The following is a 23897-nucleotide window of genomic DNA, read 5'->3' on the forward strand; positions in this document are numbered from 1 at the left end:
TGGTTGGGCGAGCTCTCCGCTCTTTTTATAGTGAACTAAGCTTAGGAATTGACGATATTTGGTCATTATGCCTTTTCAGCACATTAAAACTACACCCATCCATGGATGTGGCCCAGTGTGAACATCATCTTTCTGAATTATCCGGTCATTACAGCACAGATGTAGCTCTTGTGCCTATTCCTATTGTGTAATACATGTGGACTAAGTTTAATATATATGACAGTAGCGTCCATGTGGTTAAGGTCAAAAGTAGTCTGTTGTTATTTGAGCCGAGGGTCAGCAATAGGGACTTGGAGCACAAGGCTAACCTCTGGCTGCAGATATGTGACAGCAAGCTGGCCACATCATGTTACTACGCATATGGTGATAAAGAACACTAAGAGAAAGCCACGTTTTAAGTGCAGTGTTAAAAGTTAGCTATCCTAACCTTGGGTAGTTATATCCTTTGGTTCGCCCACATTGGACAACAGTAAATACAGGAGATATAGAAACGATATAATAATTATAAGATCAAATCGTAATCTACACATCATTACAATATACTGTATTGTGTATAATTTGGTTATTTCTTACGGTTATTTGGTTATTTGCGAATATGGTTATTTCTTACCTCAGAAGTGGCCATGTTGTCTTGTGTTACTGATGGAAATACAAAATAGTATTATTTTCCCTGGTGTGGCTGGTACTATACACCTCTGTGCCTGGGTTTGGTGGGTACCAAACAATTCTGTGTCCTGGTGTACTGGGTACCAAACAACTCTACCCTGGAGTAGTGGGTACCAAACAACTCTGTATCCTGATTGTCACTTCTTGCACCCTGTTTTGTGCTTTTTATTATAGCGTCACTTTGATACAAGATTTATCTCTACTGAAAACGACGAACAGAAGAATTAACAAATGGTAAAACACACGTTCTTATTCCATAAAGAATTGTAAATAAAACAAGAGATGTGTGACGACGTCTGTTGTTACTCGAAAGTTTGGAATTAAATAATTAGTTGTAGGGTGAGGTGGTGAGCTGTGGTGTTGGGTGGCCCGGATCCCACAGTTTGTGTTGTGATGTTGCTAAAGCTTCATAATTTTCCTTCCTCAGAGATAGAACAACAGAGACAAACAATATATGATGAAAAAGTAGCAGCTGACCGGTGGAAGCCTCTTCAGATAACGGTATAGTGGCGCTCCTGGACGCAGATAGTGAGGTAGTGCTTCTCCAAGCAACAACCTTTCAGACCAAGTTATCACAACACAAGCCAGGTCCAAGGCCGGACTTGGGAAGAATTCCTTGAACCAACTACAAGATATAAGGTAAGTAAAGATAGTGTGGATTAGACGAGTTGCAGGATAAGTGGCATCAAGCCAAGCATTTAATGTGTTAGCAGTCAGTGCTTCATTTCAGCCCCGCCTCCTAGACTGAAATACTTATAGTAACCATGTGGCCCTTTCTACAAATATAAACGTGATAGACTAATGGAAAGTAAACTTTTGTATTACTGAATTTGGAGAAACTGGGAAAGGTTTTTCTATGTATATTGCTAATGAAGCCTAACCTAACCTTGCCACCCTACGATCAATACACCCTAAGGCCTAATATAGTACATAAATGTGCTATACTGGACCTAAGAATACTTCAGTTTGGTTTTTTGTTTTAATTTTTCTGGGTTATAAAATGAATAGTACCAAATACTACTTTCTGGGTCCACGGCGATATTTGTACGATGGCCCACATAATTACAAAAGTACTATCTTATCAGGAGGATAGGGTGTTCATTTTGAAATGGGTTCCAGGACTCTCTTCAACATAAAGAGTTGAATTCTCACAGAATCAAAGTTCCCAACAGACAAGCTTGTAGAGACTGACTTCCTCAATATATTCTCAGTTTGTCATCAAATAAAGCCTCCAGACCATGTCACTTGAGACTGGGGAATGTGTCCTGCTCAAGTCAAAATCTCCAGTCATCCTCCAGTTGAAGGCTTTATTATCAAACTCAAGTACAGTGCTATTTATCCTAACCAGCAAATTAAGTTCATAACTCTTGACCCAGAAGTTTCCATGTGTGTGGCCCATGCCCGTCCCTATCTCGCCTGGTCTTCTCGCTCCTCTGCTTAGTAAAGGCTGTAGAAGATGGACATGCTCGACAACCAAGTACATTGTGGCTTTTAGCAACGTGTTCCGCATCAGACTGGCAGGGCAAAGCTAGGAATGAGCTATGGGAAGGAAAAGCGTTTGCCTGCTAACACGAGTCAGAAGTTGTTTTCTATGATACCAAAATGTGTAAAAAAAAAAATAATGTATGCTTACATATCATGAGAGGATGGTGAGAAATGGGCAAGTTACCGTGTAGTAGAGGGCGGCAGAGCATAATGAAGATGGAGGAACAAGGTGTAGTGTACTGCCGAGTAAGGGCACTTGCCCAGAAGTCTCAAATCTAAAAGTATTACCGCAGAAACCGGTTGGTTGGCAGGTTGTAGGGAAGTATAGCTGAGTAGTGAGTTGTTACTGCTCCTGGCACTGTCACTATCCTTGCTGGCACTACCACCTTCTATAGGTAGCACCCCCCCCCCTCCCCCAGCTCTCAACACTACCATCTTCTACGTCCTTATTCATGTGTGTCAATATGGGTGCATGTTTGTGCATGGATGTCTGCTGCTCTCATACCCACCCAACAACACTGGGATCTGAACCTTTTGACCATATTATATGGGCTGAGTATTTCCAGGTTGAAGCCGGCTTATTGTGAGCCAACAATGGTATACATCACATCCAATTGGGTTGAGCCATTCAGGTGCTGGAACAACCACACGCTAACATATCAAACAGTTAAAAAATAAAACTGGTGTTTACCGAGGCTCTCAACATACAAACATACCAGTCCGTCCTCCTAAGATTTCCCAACGTCAAGAAATTGTCGTACTAAAGTGCCCTCTCCTAACCTACCAGAAGACCCAAAACAAAAAACGGGACAGTGTCAATTTCGCGAGCCGCTACCATTTTCTTGTACGACCATTTTTGGCCTTAAAGTATACGTCAAAATGCGAGGTTCTGTTAGGCGGACGAGCTACACACACACACACTGTTGGCCAGGGTGGTGGCACCTGGGCGGGCCAGGCCACCTCCAGGCCGGTTACCTGCCGCCATCACCTATATCACACCTGCCTCCCCCACTCCTCCCACACGTTACATACCTGCTCCACCACACCTCCGACACACCTGAAACACCTGTTCCACCACACATCTGACATACACCTGTGCTATGGGAAGACGAGTCAGTGTAGAGCATTGCTGGTAACAGTCAGCCAGTCATCTAGAACAGTGACTGGGGGTGTGTGCAGGTCTCAAGTATGAGGCTCTCTCTCCCTCTCACTGACGCTTGTCACTCACACTTGTCACTGTCACTCACACTTGTCACTGTCACTCACACTTGTCACTGTCACTCACACTTGTCAATGTCACTCACACTTGTCACTGTCACCCACACTTGTCAATGTCACCCACACTTGTCAGTGTCACCCACACTTGTCAGTGTCACCCACACTTGTCAATGTCACCCACACTTGTCAATGTCACCCACACTAGTTACTGTCCCAATGACAATTGTCACTGTCACCTGTCACTGTGTCACGGCCAGTTGTCACTGCCAATCTCACCACTGATGCACACACACATCGCTGGTTCAGAGATCATGATAATAACGTTTAGAAAACTGCGTCTCAGAAGCATATTTACATTTACACATTTGTTTCCTGAAATAAAATCTGGTTCTTACACTGTGACAAACGTACAAAGTGTACTCTTCTCAGTTTACCAGAGAGTTCGATCCCACACCACCCCATCAAACCTATCCACAAAGATTGTCTTTTGTTAAAAAACAAAAAAACATACGTATACAATGCTTTTATATATCATAAAAGCAGTCAGTTTGCGACTGTCGCCAGTGTTTAAATATTGTGTCGGGTGAGAGGATGAGCTTGTTTGTAGAACCTTGAGTTGGTCTGGGTAATGTAGCAGTACTCACCTAGTTGTGCTTGCGAGGGGGTTGAGCTCTGGCTCTTTGGTCCCGCCTCTCAAGTGTCAATCAACTGGTGTACAGATTCCTAAGCCTACTGGGCTCTATCATATCTACATTTGAAACTGTGTATGGAGTCAGCCTCCACCACATCACTGCCTAATGCATTCCATCTGTTAACTACTCTGGACCTGAAAAAGTTCTTTCTGACGTCCCTGTGGCTCATTTGGGTACTCAGTTTCCACCTGTGTCCCCTTGTTCGTGTACCACCCGTGTTAAACAGTTTATCTTTATCTACCCTGTCAATTCTTCTGAGAATTTTGAAGGTAGTGATCATGTCTCCTCAAGCTCTCCTGTCTTCCAGCGACGTGAGGTGCATTTGACGCAGCCTTTCCTCGTAGCTCTTGCCTCTTAGTTCTGGGACTAGCCTAGTGGTATACCTCTGAACTTTTTCCAGCTTCGTATTGTGCTTGACAAGGCAGTGAAGGTGTCACACTGTATTGTGTGACCAGACACCGTCTCTGACCACTGTGGAGGGGGGGAGGGGGACACTGACCACTGTGGGGGGGGACACTGACCACTGTGGGGGAGGGGGACACTGACCACTGTGGGGGAGGGGGACACTGACCACTGTGGGGGGACACTATGACCAGTCGCTGTGGGGATCACTGTCTATGACCAGGCACTGTGGGTGGACACTGACCAGTGTGGGGGACACTATGACCAGACACGGGGTGGACACTGACCAGTGTGGGGGACACTATGACCAGACACGGGGTGGACACTGACCAGTGTGGGGGACACTATGACCAGACACGGGGTGGACACTAAGCAACTTGCCAAACAAAGTGATCGTTTCTCACAATTTGACCAACATCGAATTGGAAATGTTAATGTCTAACCAGAAGCGTACGAACCTGTAGAGGGCGGGACCAAAGAGCTGAAGCTCGACCCTTGCAAGCACAATTAGGTGAGTGTAGTCTAGACGACGAAACATTTAACCTAACTTATCTCATTATCTTATCCAAATCATCCAGATTTTAACCAAAGGGTTTGGTATGGTAGAAGGTGTGGGGGGGGGGGGAGGGCTTCCACCATACTGAACCATTAGGTCATAATAAACGGAGTTATATAACTATAAAACCGTGGGTAGTATAAAATATTTTATGTGACCAACCCGGCCTCTCGAATGGTAACATCGCATTTTGACATATAAATCCCCCAGGCTACAAACCTATGTACAGTACTAAAAATCATAGCGGCTCGCAAAATTAACGTGAGGTTCCGTTTTCTGTTTATGGGTCCTAGGTTAGGTTAGGTTCGGGCAATTTAGTACACCAGTTTCATAAGGTTGTGGCCGCTGGCGAGGACGGACTGACATCATAACATGTCTGGACAACATGACGCCAGACGGTAACATGACTCGGGACGGAACATGATCCAGGAAGTAACCTCACTTTAAATAATTTACATAAATGTATAACAGTTTTATTTTGCCTTGTTCAAAAGTCATATATTATTTATAGTGCAACACCCTGTAGTTTGTTCAGGCTATCAATTGAATATGGCAAGACTTCGTTTGCCTAACAGGCAGATCTTTGTGTTCTATTTTTTGTGTACCTGCGCTGGAGTTTTAATAAAGTTACGATATTGACATATTTGAATGATTACTTAATAACGGTTAGGTAATACTGAGAAATAATCGGCCTATTTAGAGTTAGTGTTGCTTCTAAATATATATATATATATATATATATATATATATATATATATATATATATATATATATATATATATATATATATATGTATTCATTCATTACATACGTACATACATAGATAAAATGGTACCTTGTATATTGGATGGGTATTGTGAGTGGTCGGGCGTCGCCACTAGTACCCATCTATGCATGTTAAAGACTGTTGTTTGGCCTCAAGGCTTCCACAACTACACACACACACACACACACACACACACACACACACACACACACACACACACACACACACACACACACACACACACACACACACACACACACACACACACGTGAAGTAATCCATAAAACAGTGTTCAATTATGTGGAAATGTGGTGCGAGTGATGCAACAAGATATTTGGTTATAGCGTTAACCTGTGGCTGTTATAAGAAGTTGACAATTGGCGCTCAGTCAGCTAATCAACATGTGGAACAGGTCAAATTATTTACCTCATAACCTGAGAAGCCTTCTCGTTCTGTTATACCATTAAAGGTGTGAGAGGAAGCATAGTCTACTGCATCAAGAGTCAAATTGTTGTTTAGCAGGGGAGCTGAGACGCCACTTGTCAGTGCCATGACGGTAAAGCGTAAAACTGAAGCAGTAAACAGGAGAGGTCGGCACACCAACCCGTCCTCGACTCAAGTCCATTACATCCAGCGGTCGACCCCAACAGACGCATTCATAAATGTTTACATGCAGTTCATTCAAAACGGGAATTCTCTCAAATATAAATTAATACTATAATATATTAGCATATTGTGCATATATAGGATTAGGTTAGGTTAGGTCAGGTGTTTAGGTTCCGTTGGCGATTATTTGTATTTGTAGTACGCGGGTGAAGCATTTATAGCGTTGTGATTCGAATAAAATTCGTCAGTGAAGCACTTGTTCCGGAAGTGTTCGAACGTCAACAGTTGTGAGTCGTGTGTAAACCGTTTTTCATTCATAAACAACTGGGGGTTTGGCGGGTGCATGGAATCACTTTTGGGTCTTTGTTTGGAGGACGGGCTGGAACAAGTGCTTCACTGACGAATTTTATTCGAACCACAACGCTGTAAATGCTTCACCCACGTACTACAAATACAAATAATCGCCAACAGAACCTAAACACCTAACCTAACCTAACCTAATCCTATATATGCACAATATGCTAATATATTATAATATTAATTTATATTTGAGAAAAGTTCAGTGAATGAACATAATGTTAAAATTGATGACTGCGTCCTTGGGGTCGACCGCTGGGTAGAATGGACTTGGTCAGAGGACGGGTTGTCCGGCGCGGGGCCCTAAGTCTCTCTCTGACACACTAAGTGTTACTTCGCTTCAGTAAGATTATGCCCAATGTGTATAACAACTTCTGCTCTGTTGAAGCATAGTTGGAATGTTGTTTGGTTTGTAAGTGTGTAGTGTGTTGCAGAGTCAGGTGTGGTGAGCAAGTGTGTAGTGTGTTGCAGAGTCAGGTGTGGTGAGCAAGTGTGTAGTGTGTTGCAGAGTCAGGTGTGGTGAGCAAGTGTGTAGTGTGTTGCAGAGTCAGGTGTGGTGAGCAAGTGTGTAGTGTGTTGCAGGGTCAGGTGTGGTGAGCAAGTGTGTAGTGTGTTGCAGAGTCAGGTGTGGTGAGCAAGTGTGTAGTGTGTTGCAGAGTCAGGTGTGGTGAGCAAGTGTGTAGTGTGTTGCAGAGTCAGGTGTGGTGAGCAAGTGTGTAGTGTGTTGCAGAGTCAGGTGTGGTGAGCAAGTGTGTAGTGTGTTGCAGAGTCAGGTGTGGTGAGCAAGTGTGTAGTGTGTTGCAGAGTCAGGTGTGGTGAGCAAGTGTGTAGTGTGTTGCAGAGTCAGGTGTGGTGAGCAAGTGTTGATATGGTAAAAGTCAGGCTGGCAGGGAGGTGGACCACATAACTATTCCCACACAACCCATTCTCCTGTTGGATAGTAGTTGTTGTAACTGTGTGCACCATAGTAGTACAAATAATGCCGTTCTAATCAATTAGATAGTTGAACTTTGTACTATTCACTTTATAGAGTCGGAAAAAATTAAGATAAAAACAAACTTAAATATTCCTAGGCCTAGTATAGCACACATGTGTACTATATTAGGCCTCAGCTATCGTGTATAAGGCCTAGGAAAGTCAGGTTAGGTGAACTTAGTTTGTCATTGCAACATGAGTAGAAAATAGTTTTCCGGCTTGTCCAACTCAATAGTGCCGATTTCTACTTTCTAATGATTGATTGATTGATAAAGATTAAGCCACCCAAGAGGTGGCACGGGCATGAATAGCCCGTGAGTGGTTATACTATGGTGGTCATGATTACTATAAGTACTACCAAAACAGGAGGACGGTCACGAGGCTCACCATAGCCCGCGCTACTTGCCCCGCTCCTGTGGCAGATAAGTCCACTACGGGCTCACCATAGCCCGTGCTACTTGGAACTTATGTTCCGAGTAGCTGAATCTAAAACAATAACAGAGGACGGGCTGCCCCAGCGGTAGGTCGGGTGCTGCCGTTACTCCACATCTCATTTGCTACCTTATTTGTGGTAGCGTATATTTATTGTGAAGTAAAGAGAACATAAGAAAGAGGTCCCGAGAGGCTCCCGTCACTATGACTTGGTTCTCGGTCAAGATAATGAACAACAGTTCCTTGTGTGTGTGTGTGTGTGTGTGTGTGTGTGTGTGTGTGTGTGTGTGTGTGTGTGTGTGTGTGTGTGTGTGTGTGTGTGTGTGTAGGAGGACCTCGCCTGGTCACTAGCCGGGTTTGGGCACAACTCCTGTCAACTTTTAAGGCTACCACAATACATATTAGAGCTACCACTGTACATATTAGAGCTACCACTGTACATATTAGAGCTACCACTGTACATATTAGAGCTACCACAATACATATTAGAGCTACCACTGTACATATTAGAGCTACCACTGTACATATTAGAGCTACCACTGTACATATTAGAGCTACCACTGTACATATTAGAGCTACCACTGTACATATTAGAGCTACCACTGTACATATTAGAGCTACCACAATACATATTAGAGCTACCACTGTACATATTAGGGCTACCACTGTACATATTAGGGCTGCCACACTACCCTACTGAGGTAGGTTCACACACCAAAGAGGTGTGTGAAGAACTCAACAAGAGATTCCAGGAGGTCTTCACAATAGAACAAGGAGAAGCCCCTGCACTAAATGAGGAGGCGGCAAACCAAGCAACCTTGGAGGAATTTGACCTCACCAGTGATGAGGTCAAAAGGTGTCTGCTGGAGCTGGATGTGACAAAGGCTGTTGGGCCTGATAGAATCTCACCATGGATACTAAAGGAAGGTGCAGAAGCACTAAGTGTGCCACTCTCTATGGTGTATAACAGGTCACTGGAAACAGGAGACTTACCAGAAAGTTGGAAGACGGCTAACGTGGTCCCAATATACAAAAAGGGTGACAGGCAAGAGGCATTGAATTACAGGTCAGTTTCCTTAACTTGTATACCATGCAAGGTGATGGAGAAGATCGTGAGGAAAAGGCTTGTAGAGCATCTGGAGGGAAATAACTTTGTAACGCACCACCAACATGGGTTCAGAGTTGGTAAATCGTGCCTCACAGGTTTAATAGAATTTTATGACCAGGCAACGAAAATTAGGCAGGAAAGAGAAGGGTGGGTCGACTGCATTTTCCTGGATTGCCAAAAAGCCTTTGACACAGTACCCCATAAAAGGCTGTTAAAAAAGTTGGAGCAACAGGCAGGAGTAAAAGGGAAGGTGCTCCAGTGGATAAGGGAGTACTTAAGCAACAGGAAACAGCGAGTAACGGTGAGGGGGGAGACATCAGAGTGGCGAGATGTCACCAGCGGAGTCCCACAGGGCTCAGTACTTGGACCCATCCTGTTTCTAATATATGTGAACGATCTTCCAGAGGGTATAGACTCATTCCTCTCAATGTTTGCTGATGATGCAAAAATTATGAGAAGAATCAAGACGGATGAAGATAGACAGAGACTACAGGATGACCTGGATAAACTGGAGGAATGGTCTAGAAAATGGCTGCTAAAGTTCAACTCAGGAAAGTGTAAGGTGATGAAATTAGGCGAAGGGAGCAGGAGGCTGAACACAAGGTATCATCTGGGAGGGGAAATCCTGCAAGAGTCAAATAGAGAGAAGGATCTGGGGGTTGATATCACACCGAACCTGTCTCCAGAGGCCTACATCAAAAGAATATCATCAGCGGCATATGCTAGACTGGTCAGCATAAGAACTGCCTTTAGAAACTTGTGTAAGGAATCTTTCGGAACCCTGTATACCACTTATGTAAGACCAATCCTGGAGTATGCAGCTCCAGCCTGGAGTCCATACCTAGTTAAACACAAGACAAAGTTAGAGAAGATTCAGCGGTATGCCACCAGGCTCGTCCCGGAACTGAGAGGATTGAGCTACGAGGAAAGGCTAAAGGAGCTGAACCTCACATCCCTGGAAAACAGAAGAGTAAGGGGAGACATGATAACCACCTACAAAATTCTCAGGGGAATTGACAGGGTGGACAAAGACAAACTCTTCAGCACGGGTGGGACACGAACAAGGGGACACAGGTGGAAACTTAGTACCCAGATGAGCCACAGAGACGTTAGAAAGAATTTTTTTCAGTGTCAGAGTAGTTAATAAATGGAATGCACTAGGAAGTGATGTGGTGGAGGCTGACTCCATACACAGTTTCAAATGTAGATATGATAGAGCCCAGTAGGCTAAGGAATCTGTACACCAGTTGATTGACAGTTGAGAGGCGGGACCAAAGAGCCAAAGCTCAACCCCCGCAAGCACAATTAGCTACCTCATCCCTTTGTGTGTATTTTACCTCAATAAACTTATTTCAATTTCAATTTCAATTAGGTGAGTACTGACCAATCACCAAATATATTTTGCTCCTCAACATGGCCCAGAACTAAAGTACTGTAATATTAATGTCACTGTAACTATCCACTGTACGAATGTAGTCGCATTGTAAGTAAGCACAAACACACTTACAAAAACTTGTGCACTTTCTTAGTAATAAAAGTAATATAAATTATCAGCAATATTGTAAACTTAAGTTTACACCGTTACAGTCACTAGCAGGTTTACACTGTACGTTACAGTCACTAGCAGGTTTACACTGTACGTTACAGTCACTAGCAGGTATACACTGTACGTTACAGTCACTAGCAGGTATACACTGTACGTTACAGTCACTAGCAGGTATACACTGTACGTTACAGTCACTAGCAGGTGTACACTGAGCGTTACAGTCACTAGCAGGTGTACACTGTACGTTACAGTCACTAGCAGGTATACACTGTACGTTACAGTCACTAGCAGGTGTACACTGTACGTTACAGTCACTAGCAGGTGTACACTGTATGTTACAGTCACTAGCAGGTGTACACTGTATGTTACAGTCACTAGCAGGTGTACACTGAGCGTTACAGTCACTAGCAGGTGTACACTGTACGTTACAGTCACTAGCAGGTGTACACTGTACGTTACAGTCACTAGCAGGTGTACACTGTATGTTACAGTCACTAGCAGGTGTACACTGTATGTTACAGTCACTAGCAGGTGTACACTGTATGTTACAGTCACTAGCAGGTGTACACTGTATGTTACAGTCACTAGCAGGTGTACACTGTACGTTACAGTCACTAGCAGGTGTACACTGTATGTTACAGTCACTAGCAGGTGTACACTGTATGTTACAGTCACTAGCAGGTGTACACTGTATGTTACAGTCACTAGCAGGTGTACACTGTACGTTACAGTCACTAGCAGGTGTACACTGTATGTTACAGTCACTAGCAGGTGTACACTGTATGTTACAGTCACTAGCAGGTGTACACTGTATGTTACAGTCACTAGCAGGTGTACACTGTATGTTACAGTCACTAGCAGGTGTACACTGTATGTTACAGTCACTAGCAGGTGTACACTGTACGTTACAGTCACTAGCAGGTGTACACTGTATGTTACAGTCACTAGCAGGTGTACACTGTATGTTACAGTCACTAGCAGGTGTACACTGTATGTTACAGTCACTAGCAGGTGTACACTGTATGTTACAGTCACTAGCAGGTGTACACTGTATGTTACAGTCACTAGCAGGTGTACACTGTACGTTACAGTCACTAGCAGGTGTACACTGTATGTTACAGTCACTAGCAGGTGTACACTGAGCGTTACAGTCACTAGCAGGTGTACACTGTATGTTACAGTCACTAGCAGGTGTACACTGTACGTTACAGTCACTAGCAGGTGTACACTGTATGTTACAGTCACTAGCAGGTGTACACTGAGCGTTACAGTCACTAGCAGGTGTACACTGTATGTTACAGTCACTAGCAGGTGTACACTGTATGTTACAGTCACTAGCAGGTGTACACTGTATGTTACAGTCACTAGCAGGTGTACACTGTATGTTACAGTCACTAGCAGGTGTACACTGTACGTTACAGTCACTAGCAGGTGTACACTGTATGTTACAGTCACTAGCAGGTGTACACTGAGCGTTACAGTCACTAGCAGGTGTACACTGTATGTTACAGTCACTAGCAGGTGTACACTGAGCGTTACAGTCACTAGCAGGTGTACACTGTATGTTACAGTCACTAGCAGATGTACACTGAGCGTTACAGTCACTAGCAGGTGTACACCACTATACAATCACTATCAGTTAAAGTACCAATGGAAGGCTGTATACATGATACCATACAGCTTCACGTGTACACGAAGCGGCACAATAATGGTGTACATACTTTACGAAGTTTGGACCATAAAGTGTGTGTATTTAAGTGTGGGTAATGAGTGGTTGTGGGGAGTGGAGAGGGCAGAGCACCAGACTGTAGCCGGCGTGGTACTGGGATGCTCGCTGGCTCCCTCACACTCTTATCTGGCCGCGCCTGCTCCAGTCATCAAGTACTCTTTACTCTCACTAATTACTACACCCCTCTGCTTCCCTCATTCTCGCCTTCACAACCTCTCCTTCCTTCTATTCCACTTCCCTCCTCGTGTACACCTTCCAGTGCGGTGTATCACCTACTAGCTGCCGTATATATTAATCTCTTGATAACCATATGAGTTTCCCGTGATTTTTTACGTTAGTAGTCAATCTAGGGATCTTTGGTCAGAGATAAGATATATATCACTCAAGATAACACACAAGGTGTGAAGAGAAACGCTTAATCCCATAAACAGCTATTTTTATCCTGATGTGATTTTTTTCGAGAGACGACTTAATTGAGGTAGGAGGCGGACGTGACATGGGACAGGTTGCCGGCGGGTCGTCGGTGTTGGCTCATATTCCACAAACCTTCAACATTACCTGGAAAGTAACGACATCCTCGACTCATTCACAACCAGCAAAAGCTTGTTAGTTTACTTCATTTATTATGCACTCCACACACACGTGTGGTGCTTTGTAGGGGCCACCATACCCACCCTGTGGGTGGTTGTGGACCCCATACCCACCCTGTGGGTGGTTGTGGACCCCATACCCATCCTGTGGGTGGTTGTGTACCCCATACCCATCCTGTGAGTGGTTGTGGACCCCATACCCATCGTGTGAGTGGTTGTGTACCCCATACCCATCCTGTGGGTGGTTGTGGACCCCATACCCATCCTGTGAGTGGTTGTGTACCCCATACCCATCCTGTGGGTGGTTGTGGAACCCATACCCATCCTGTGAGTGGTTGTGGACCCCATATCCATCCTGGGTGGTAGCGGAAAATGTCAGAGGCACATAATGGGTTTAGGAACTGAACCCTAAAATTCATTTAGCCGAGCAAGTTAGTCTTGATAAAGGAGACCAGATCTCTCATTATCGTTCATGATGATATTATAATTCACGCCGAGTAGTTATCTGAGCGTGTAATTACCATTAGGATACAAACTCCGTGAGAGCAGGTTGTTGGGTCGCCACACAAAGGGGTGCCTCTTGGGTCCCTTGATGTTTCGATAAGCCTAGAACCAAGAACCTTACAGCTGCCTAAGACAGATCCTAGTACTCTCTCATTGAACCTACTTAACAGACCCGGATAGCATTATCTTTAGCCATCGACCCAGAACTTCCCGTTAAAAAGTTATACAGGTAAAGACAAGTGTATATTACCCCCAGCTGGCTAGACCATTCGTGGTACACATGTGTCACATGCTACGAGGGCTACACATACTTTTGTAATGATCCCTAAACTCAGATATATGCACAATATGTGTCTATCGTGTGTGTGTGTGTTATTAATGTTCATATATGAGCGCCATGTGTGTGTAAATATATATGGGGTATGTGTACGTGTTGTATATTTGCTGGCCTGCACGCTATCATTCAGTATGAGGAGCGTGCGTCAGAGGCGTTGCGCAAACTTTGATAACGTGGTATAAGTGAGAATTACCAACAAACACTTGGATAATCCCGGGATAAGGGCGGTGAGGTGAGGTGATACTGGCGGGCCTCGCGCCACTCAGGAATATTGTCACACTGCGGGAGCTGACCTGAAGGTGAATTTACCAGTCTCCGTGGTGTAGTGGTAAGACACTTGCCTGGCGTTCCGCGAGTGCTTTGTCATGGGTTCGTATCCTGGCCGGGGAGGATTTACTGGGCGCAAATCCTTAACTGTAGCCTCTGTTTAACTCAACAGTAAAATGTGTACTTGGTTGTAACAACGATTCTTCGCGGCAGGGGATCGTATTCCAGGGACCATAGGATTAAGGACTTGCCCGAAACGCTACGTGTACTAGTGGCTGTACAAGAATGTAACAACTCTTGTATATATCAATAAAAAAAAAAGAAATGCCGCTACGCTGTGCTTCCATGTGGCCGGGCACAGGAGTGCCTGGTCTGGCCCCACCAGGGGGGCTTGTTATGTCCCTGTTGATGCCACTGATACTACGAGTGTTGCGGACCAGTACAAGTATTTAAATCACCAAGGCCATCCCCCCCCCCCACCCCTCAAACCTCAATAGAGGCTATGGGGCCTGACGGCTGAGGGGACAGCGCTCGGGATTCGTAGTCTTAGGGTCCGGTGATCGATCCCCGGCGAAGGCGAAAATAAATGGGCAGAGTTTCTTTCACCCTGATGCCCCTGTTCACCTAGCAGTAAATAAGCAACTAGGTGATTACATACCTAAACACTCCCTAATTTCCAAAATGAACCACCAGCTTGTTCTCGGACGGGCGTTTAAGACAGGGTTGGCGCGGCTCGATAGGCATGCTGTTAGTGAGTGGCTGGGCTTGCCCCACAATATTCCCAGCGCCTTCCACGCTGACGTAAAGGACGGTGGCCTAGGAATTCCCGACTTTGCAGCATCAATCCGCCTACTGCAGAGCAAGCGGCTCGGGGCGATGGTTGAGTCGGAGGACACAGTGGTATGGCAGCGGCTCTCCTACCTACATTCTAAGCGCGAATGGGTCGATGATCCGACTATGGCCGCTGGAACCCCCTCTAACGGAACGTCTGAGGGTTTGGACGGCAAAACTGTACAGCATGGGTGACGGTGCCAGCCTTGACTCTCCTTATGAGGTTCCTTCCTGCCACAAGTGGGCCTCGTCCGGTACCCGCCTCATAAGGGTACTAAGGAGTGCACGTGGGCCAAGCAGAGGAGATTTTGTCCATGCAATCCAGATTAGAGCTGTAGCCACTCCGTCTAGAGCTGCTAGGGGTAGACCCGGAGCTTCTGGTCTCTGCGATGCTTGCAGGAGACCGATACTCTTGGCCACATATTCCAAGCCTACAACAAGACACATGGGGCTCGGGTGAAACGTCATGACAATATCACCCGGTTCGTAGCCGGCCGCCTGCGGCAAAGAGGTTTTGTGGTGGAACGTGAGGTCCGTGTACCGGATGGAGGGACCTTCTGCCTGACATCATTGCTTGCAAAGGTGACGAGGCCTATATATTAGACACTCAGGTCTCTACTGATAACTTGCCACTCTCCCGTCCACATCAGAGCAAGTGTGACAAGTACGGCACCCCAGAGATCCTTCAGTGGGTCAGGGAATATACCGGTAAGCACATAGCGTCCACCGCTTCTCACCCTAAACTGGAGAGGATGATGGTGCAGGGAGAGTGCATGTGGGCCTCGGGCTATGGGCCTCACCATAACCGATCTTGAAATTTGCTGTGTGAAAGCCCTAACCTGGACATATTCCCTCTACAGAATATGGTCTAAGTCCACGTCCAGAGGCAGACCACCTTAGTCCCAGGATCACAGTGCAATGGGTGCACCGGGTGAAATATAGTCACGATGGGCATACCCACAGCCAGGAAAGCTGGTAGCTAACTACCTACATAGAGCCTTACAGGGTATTCCTGCCCGTGCCACCTCTTGGGTGGCTTAATCTTTATCAATCAATCTACGCAGGGTCGTCATCGAGGGATACCACTTCCCCCGAATGGCTTCTCACAGGAGGGTGGACGACCTGGCCAGAGTCCGCGAGTGAGTATGGCGGCGGCCGGAGGGACCCCCGTGGGCATACCTGACAACCCTCCCGCTCCGGGGCCTTGCTAGGAGCTTCCGCTTCCTTCCAAAGTCACCATACCTGCCGCTTGGACAGCTTGCTGTTTTGCCTTCACCTTTAGTTCTTTTTTAATTATATAATGTGCACTCCTCTCTTTGTGTGCTGTGTCTTTATAAGAAAAACAAAATATAAAAGATTTGGCTATCGTTCTTATCATTATTATTATTATCTTAACTCGTGTGAGTGAGATGTGCCAAGTAACTATTTATATATATTGTAGTTTGTGTTGGTAGGGCAGTATGTGTGCTGAAGGTGCACCACCCACCTCTCCCCCCATGCCCTGTGGTTGGGGGGGACGGGTGCCCTCAAGCTATATAAAACCCTACACCCCCGTAGTGGCAAGGGTGGGAAGGCAACAATAGCCAAATACGCACATCTTATCACAAGTCAGAGATAAACGCGACCTTTGATTCCTTATTTATAGAAGGAATGTATGAATGGATGTGTCGAAGTGCAAGAGTCTGTACGGAGGAGGTGTCTGGAGGCATCACCATGCACTATTATCCGTTCATCATAAACACTATATACTGGATCCCTCTGCTTGCTGCAGCAAGACAAGTGCGTAGTCATGTCATCATGTCTGTGACGTAGTGAAACATCCCTGACGTATAGCTGGACGGCGTTACATTAGCAAGTATGGAAATAACCTGGATTGTTCCTGGATGGGGTTCTAGGAGTTCTACTCCCAAGCCCGGCCCGAGGTCAGGCTTGACTTGTGAGAGTTTGGTCCACCAGGCTGTTGCTTGGAGCGTCCCGCAGGCCCACATATCCACCACAGCCCGGTTGGTCCGGCACTCCTTGAATAAAGCTATCTAGTTTTATCTTGAAGATGTCCACGGTTATTCCGGCAATATTTTCTATACTCGCTGGGAGGGTGTTGAACAACCGCGGACCTCTGATGTTTATAGTGTTCTCTGACTGTGTCTATGGCACCCCTGCTCGTCACTGGTTATATGATAAAGTTACTGTGAGCTAGGACGCCAGGTCCAGGTGGTGGGATGTCAACTCAAGAGGACGAACTGGCGGCTCAACCATTACCCGAGGGTTCACAGGTCGAGGTACAACCAACCAGGAAAGTCTTCAGAGGCACCACCTTTATACTGGTCAGTACACGCAGAGGGCATGGGCACGTCAGGTCAGTACCCTACCAAAATGCTAATTCTCCAGGCCTGTCCCTGCTTGGGCAGGGACAGGCCTGGAGAAAGGCCTGGAGAATTAGCTCAAGGCCTGGAGGAAATACTTGCTCAACTCTTCCTCCTCACACCAGGGTGATGTTGCTGGTTGGTGTTGAGTGTAAGGCCTATCATCCGCGGATTAAAGACACCCAAATTAATTAATATCACAAAGAATTAAAACACCATATAAATCAACCAGCAAGTATACGTTAGTCCCGAACACTATCCAGTACTAACGTAAACTTCAATGTATTTACATGGAGAAGCTGGGTACACCTCTGTGAAAGATATCCCTATTGTGTTGCATGGGAGGATTACCGCCTGGAGCACCTCTGGTGGCACCTCTGATGCCACCTCTGGTGGTGTACACTAGTGGCCTCCAGCGGTGCCTCACCGCCCCCCCCCCCCGATAATGCAAGGAAAACTAGTAGGGTTTTAGAACCCTACTAGTTTTAAACCCTACTAGTTTTAACCCTTACTAGAAGTCGAACCTTACCATAAGGTATGGCAGGAAAGGCTCTCAGCGTGTTTACAGGCGCCAGGAGCCGTCCAGCGGTGTGCTGCTCACTTGGCTAAACAAATATTGGAAACCTCACAGTGAAGGTCAAGTTAAGTCCTGGTACACTACTCACAGTACACAGGTAGAACACCTCTCGAAGTTATTAGGTAACACAGTACTGATTTTTGTGATAAATATGTGAAGCCAAGGATAAGGTAGAAGTTTTGGAGGATAAATAAGGCGACTGTAGAGAACACAGGAGGTGTTGAGGGAGGCAACTGACGACACAACACCCTGGGAGTGTCGCCCCCCCCCCCAGACGCTTACATAAACATTTATATGCATATGAAGATAGGACTGACCTCAACATATACAATGATGAATCTGTTATAAGCTTACATTTGTGCTCAATATATGTACAAGAATGAAGATATATTAATAACACTAATGTTCATAATAACAACTTATGTGCCAAGTACAACTTTGTATGTACCGAACATTATACCAGTCTATAATAATAGCTCACAGTTTAACTGAGAACATGTTTGTGTGTGTGTGTGTGTACACACAAGCATCGTACGTGCCACGGCCATATGTGTTTATGGCTTTAACAAGTGCACACAACTTGGTATGGAGAGCACATGTTGAAGTTGTTGTGGTGATGGGAGGAGACGGTAGGACACCAGTGAAGGACGCTGGTGTCTGCTGACACCCTTGTAACACCACGTGTCTCATATGTGTTGACTGTCACTGCTGCAGTCACTTGAGACACCATCCTCGCTCCCTGCAGACAGTAACGTCGCCTCAGTGAAGACACCGAACAAGGGGGGGTGTTGAGAGGGTGTTGAAGGCCGCGTGTCCAGACTACACCAGGAAGACCAGACAGTGTCAGCTTCACCCTCACATTAGTCTTACATTAATAACTATAACCTTGACGTCTGGGACGGGAGACGAAAATAACTGAGCTTGAGATAGTGTAGTAAAAGTGTGGTGGTGTGACCACTTGCTGGTTACCATAGGCTGAAGATAGTTCCCGGTGAGGCGATTGCTCCCTCTGGCGCCACCTTCAACACGCGCCACTGTCCACTACAGCAGTGTGCAGCCCTCATAACTCCCTCACCTGAGAGCTCTGGCCTAGGAAGGAACACACGGAGTTTGTCCAAAGTTAGGAATTCACATTTGTCAACGTTGAACTGTATTTGCCATTTTTGTGTCCAAATCTGCAGTGTATTCTACAGTTCAGCAGAATCGTTATTTCACCCTGTTCACCCTATTTTTGTGTCCAAATCTGCAAATTTGCTGACATTAATGTTTACCCCAGCATCAAGTTCATTAATATAAATTATGAACAATAATAGGTCAATATAGAACTATGAAGCACACCGCTGGTGACAGTATCAAAAGCCTTTTTAAAAAGAGGTACCACGTTAGGTACTCTCCAAGGAACAGGGACAACCTGAGCCATACGTCTGCTGGACACACCCAGACACAAGCAGACAGTGTCGTCTGCTCCCAACTCTGCCTGATAAGTTGAACACCAAATGTTAATGAACTTCAGCTGTTATCTCGCTACGTCTAGTCAAGCAGCAGGGTCGCAGACACATGTAGGCAACGTAAAGGTCAAGAATAACCCGGAAGTCGAATCTGGGTGCAGGATGTAGAAGTCGCCCAGCCATGAGGAGATACAAGGAGAGTAGTGGTCTCACCTTGCTGGCCTGTGGCAACTGAACGTGACCCATGGGAAATACACTATAATTAGATCACAAGTAAGTAAGATGCGGGATGTCCGAGGTAGTTCACTTGCAGGAAGGAGGAGGTAAACAAACCCCTGGAGAGAGTAAGTCAAACCCGTCGAGTCTTGCCGACAAGGAATATGGACAACACGAGTTACTAATGAGGAGGATAGTGAAAAGAGAGACGGGAGGAAGGAGAGGCAAGGCGAGGTGCCATAGTGAAAGTGGTGCGAGGCCTTGACAGTGGTGCTGACAAGTGCCGCTATTCCTACCAGGACCAACACTACCTCTTCCGCCACATTACTCACTCTGGAACCATCACTCAAACATAGAACATTCCCAGAGACAGGCCAGCGGCCGACAACAGCACCCTACCCAGTACAGCACCGGCCCTCACCATATAATTTTGTCTTATAATTGTATCTTGAAGAATGAGTTTATTGGGCATTATCACTTATCGTATGCGTGAACATACCGCCATAACAGCAGGTACAGCACCCCAATAGGAGAAAACCCGCTGGGTTGTTCATACTCTTGCTTATAGTCAATATTGGCTTATTTAATAAGTGCATATGTGACATACTAATTGATTGTGAATATTTTATTTCCTTCTCTCTTCCCTCGTTATGTCCCTCTGCAAAAAAACATCATTGTATCCCTCTAGTCTCATAAGTTTGCTCTTCCTTGACAGGATTTTCTCTTTCGTTGCCTCGTCTGTAAGCACTAAATTTATTAGTCGTTTTCTTTCCTTCTTGTAAACGCCCAGCCTAAAAACCTTCTCTATGTTGCCATTAGCCCCTGCCATATTCAGGCCCTCCAAGATTTTTGTCGCAATTGCTCGGTCCTTCCCTTTCCACTCATCCTGATTTGATTGTTGCCGCCGAAGGCGGCTAGTTTATTGTGCACCCCATACTCATCCTGTGAGCGGTAGCGCAAAAACATTACAGAGGGCACAAAAGGTCTTTATCAGACCTCATCTTAGATTATTACATAAACAATTTCATTTATCCTTCACACCTTATAGTTACAATGTCAGCTAGTTACATGGTTGGATCCTTCCGGTCCCTCTACTTCTACAACTATAATAAATCTTTTTTACCAGCATTTGAGTCATGCACATTGCAGCTTCCTGGGATGTAGCCGCTTCATAGCTGCTTCCTGTATAGCAGCCTTGGCACTTGGGTTATTTAGCAGCATTTCTGCAAACGAGGGTCTCACTGGAAGGAGCCCTTCATCCCCTTCTTCGTGCTGGTTTGATTCGCATTTTCTGAGTTTCCTTACCTCTTCCTTGGCTTTCCTCAGCTGACTCTGTAGGCTCTGTATTACTGCATGTATTGTGATCAGTTCTTTGCTGAAGTTTAAGTTGTGACTTCCATGTTAGACAAGTACTTAACGTGCATATTACACGCGTTAACTGTGTATACTGTATAACCCGCTTGTGTGGGCACGGAAGGTCCAAACTGTACGTGTGGGCACGGAAGGTCCAAACTGTACGTGTGGGCATGGAAGGTCCAAACTGTACGTGTGGGCACGGAAGGTCCAAACTGTACGTGTGGGCACGGAAGGTCCAAACTGTACGTGTGTGTGGGCACGGAAGGTCCAAACTGTATGTATGGGCACGGAAGGTCCAAACTGTACGTGTGGGCATGGAAGGTCCAAACTGTACGTGTGGGCACGGAAGGTCCAAACTGTACGTGTGGGCATGGAAGGTCCAAACTATATGTGTGGGCACGGAAGGTCCAAACTGTATGTGTGGCACGGAAGGTCCAAGCTGTATGTGTGGCACGGAAGGTCCAAACTGTATGTGTGGGCATGGAAGGTCCAAACTATATGTGTGGGCACGGAAGGTCCAAACTGTATGTGTGGCACGGAAGGTCCAAGCTGTACGTGTGGGCACGGAAGGTCCAAACTGTATGTGTGGCACGGAAGGTCCAAACTGTACGTGTGGGCACGGAAGGTCCAAACTGTACGTGTGGGCATGGAAGGTCCAAACTGTACGTGTGGGCACGGAAGGTCCAAACTGTATGTGTGGCACGGAAGGTCCAAACTATATGTGTGGGCACGGAAGGTCCAAACTGTACGTGTGGCACGGAAGGTCCAAACTATATGTGTGGCACGGAAGGTCCAAACTGTACGTGTGGCACGGAAGGTCCAAACTGTATGTGTGGCACGGAAGGTCCAAACTGTATGTGTGGCACGGAAGGTCCAAACTGTATGTGTGGCACGGAAGGTCCAAACTGTATGTGTGGCACGGAAGGTCCAAACTGTATGTGTGGCACGGAAGGTCCAAACTATATGTGTGGCACGGAAGGTCCAAACTGTATGTGTGGCACGGAAGGTCCAAACTGTATGTGTGGCACGGAAGGTCCAAACTGTATGTGTGGCACGGAAGGTCCAAACTGTATGTGTGGCACGGAAGGTCCAAACTGTATGTGTGTGGGCACGGAAGGTCCAAACTGTATGTGTGGGCACGGAAGGTCCAAACTGTATGTGTGGGCACGGAAGGTCCAAACTGTATGTGTGGGCACAGAAGGTCCAAACTGTATGTGTGGCACGGAAGGTCCAAACTGTACGTGTGTGGGCACGGAAGGTCCAAACCACATGAATAATGTGTGCCAGCCTCCACCGTGCGCGCGCATGTGTAAGGAAGGTGGCGTATTTTGACCTTAACTCGTCATTGGTGAGGCAGTTGTTGCCACGGCCGGGGCGGCGGCGGTGGTGTCACGCCTCTTACGCTCTCCACCACACACCCGCTACACTCAAATCATATAAATCCTAAATCCTACAAAAGACTATTCGCAAAGCTCATTTTGAGTGTTTAAAACAGGATATTTTTTGGGTGAGAATGTAGATTAGAATGCATAGGCTGTATTAAGCTCGGTTAGGTTGGATAAGGTTAGGTTAGGATAGGATAGCTTATGTTAGGTTAGAATGGATAAGGTTAGGTGGGTTTTAAAATTGGTTGGGGGAAATGTCTTATATACGACGTGATATAGGGAACAGTTTTTGGAACTCACTCCTAAATGAATTAACAAAATTTCCAACCTGTACCCTATTTAAAAGTTAAATAAAAAAATACCTAATTTCATGATTTACAACCTTGCTACAATGTACCTTTTCATTTTACCTGATATGTTAGAGTAAGGACCAGCCCGAAACGCTATATATATATGCGCGTTAGTGGCTTTGCAAGAATGTACAAATACCAATCTTATATAATGTCACGGACCCATTGTACCTTCTTGTGCATAAATTATTGTTATTATTATTATTACTGGTATCCGGAGCCCCAGCTGGCCGCGGGCACTGTGCTTCCCGCCCGTCACTGCCGCCGCCGCCGCCGCCGCCGCCGCCGCCGCCGCCGGGGAAATTTCCACTCCGCCTCCTGACGCTCATGTCACTACTCTAGCCAAGATTTGTATTTATTTCGTAAATTTGGGAAACAAAAGCGATTCCCTGAAGTAGTGTGCTGTTGTGAAATAATTTTATAATGCATTCCGTCACACTACATCTGTAAGTGGAAAAACATCTTTCCTTTTCTGAGAAATATGGCTGTGATGCGTCAAAGGGCGCATCACAAGTTTTTTGGGCGAACTGTGTAAATCGAGCGCAAGGCGATAGGCGTTTGTCTACATTGTAAAGTCTATATTGTACCATTATCGGCAGAGCACAAATTATTAAAAATAATGAGTGTGGGAAGGCCAGGGGCGCCGGCAAGGGCTAGCGTGCCCCGGGCGACCAGCAGGGGGGGCGAGGCATGGTGTGGGGCTGAGGGTGGAGTTTATGCATGTCAACCACGGCTCAGTTATGGTCACCACAACATCACCTAATTTACACAGAGAAATGAGGTAACCCTCTCGCTGTATGTGGCCTGCCATTGTTGCATAGTAGACTCCTACATGAGCCGGGACTGAACTGTCTGCGGTTATCCAGTGAACTTCCAGCCATGGAAGCCATATGGCTTCCAGCTGATTTATATACTAAGTATATACTAAGGATTACAGAGGAACTCACACAGCAACAGACCATTAGGTTCAAACTAGGTTGTTTACACAAAAACATGTGTAAATATAGTATCATTGAAGACCTACATACATAAAATGATCACTTAAATAATGCTAGATATTGGCATGAAATATATACATAAACTGCCAGGACAAATGGTCATTAGGCTATAAAACAAGATACAATAAAGTGGCAGA

The 23897-nt window shown here is 45.8% G+C and overlaps 1 protein-coding gene across 9 annotated transcripts in view; it reads right to left on the reverse strand.

The window, feature by feature from the left end:
* The window catches only part of Hex-A (Hexokinase A), a 100676-nt gene that overhangs the window by 23595 nt on the left and 53184 nt on the right, over positions 1 to 23897 (reverse strand). The window contains exons 1-2 of one of the 9 annotated variants that reach the window (XM_045767115.2): positions 12531 to 12675; positions 611 to 868 (exon numbers count right to left, since the gene is read on the reverse strand). The exons of 3 other annotated variants lie outside the window; for them this stretch is intronic. In XM_045767115.2, the coding sequence (XP_045623071.1) occupies positions 611 to 625 (15 nt within the window). In that variant the 5' untranslated portion in view covers positions 626 to 868; positions 12531 to 12675. Of the gene's footprint in view, positions 1 to 610; positions 869 to 6211; positions 6353 to 9148; positions 9619 to 12530; positions 12676 to 23897 lie in introns of those variants that run through there. 5 more of the 9 variants (XM_069317980.1, XM_045767116.2, XM_069317981.1 and 2 more) reach the window with 5 other exon arrangements.

The sequence above is a fragment of the Procambarus clarkii genome, chromosome 89 (genome assembly GCF_040958095.1).
Source record: "Procambarus clarkii isolate CNS0578487 chromosome 89, FALCON_Pclarkii_2.0, whole genome shotgun sequence".
Classification (NCBI taxonomy): domain Eukaryota; kingdom Metazoa; phylum Arthropoda; class Malacostraca; order Decapoda; family Cambaridae; genus Procambarus; species Procambarus clarkii.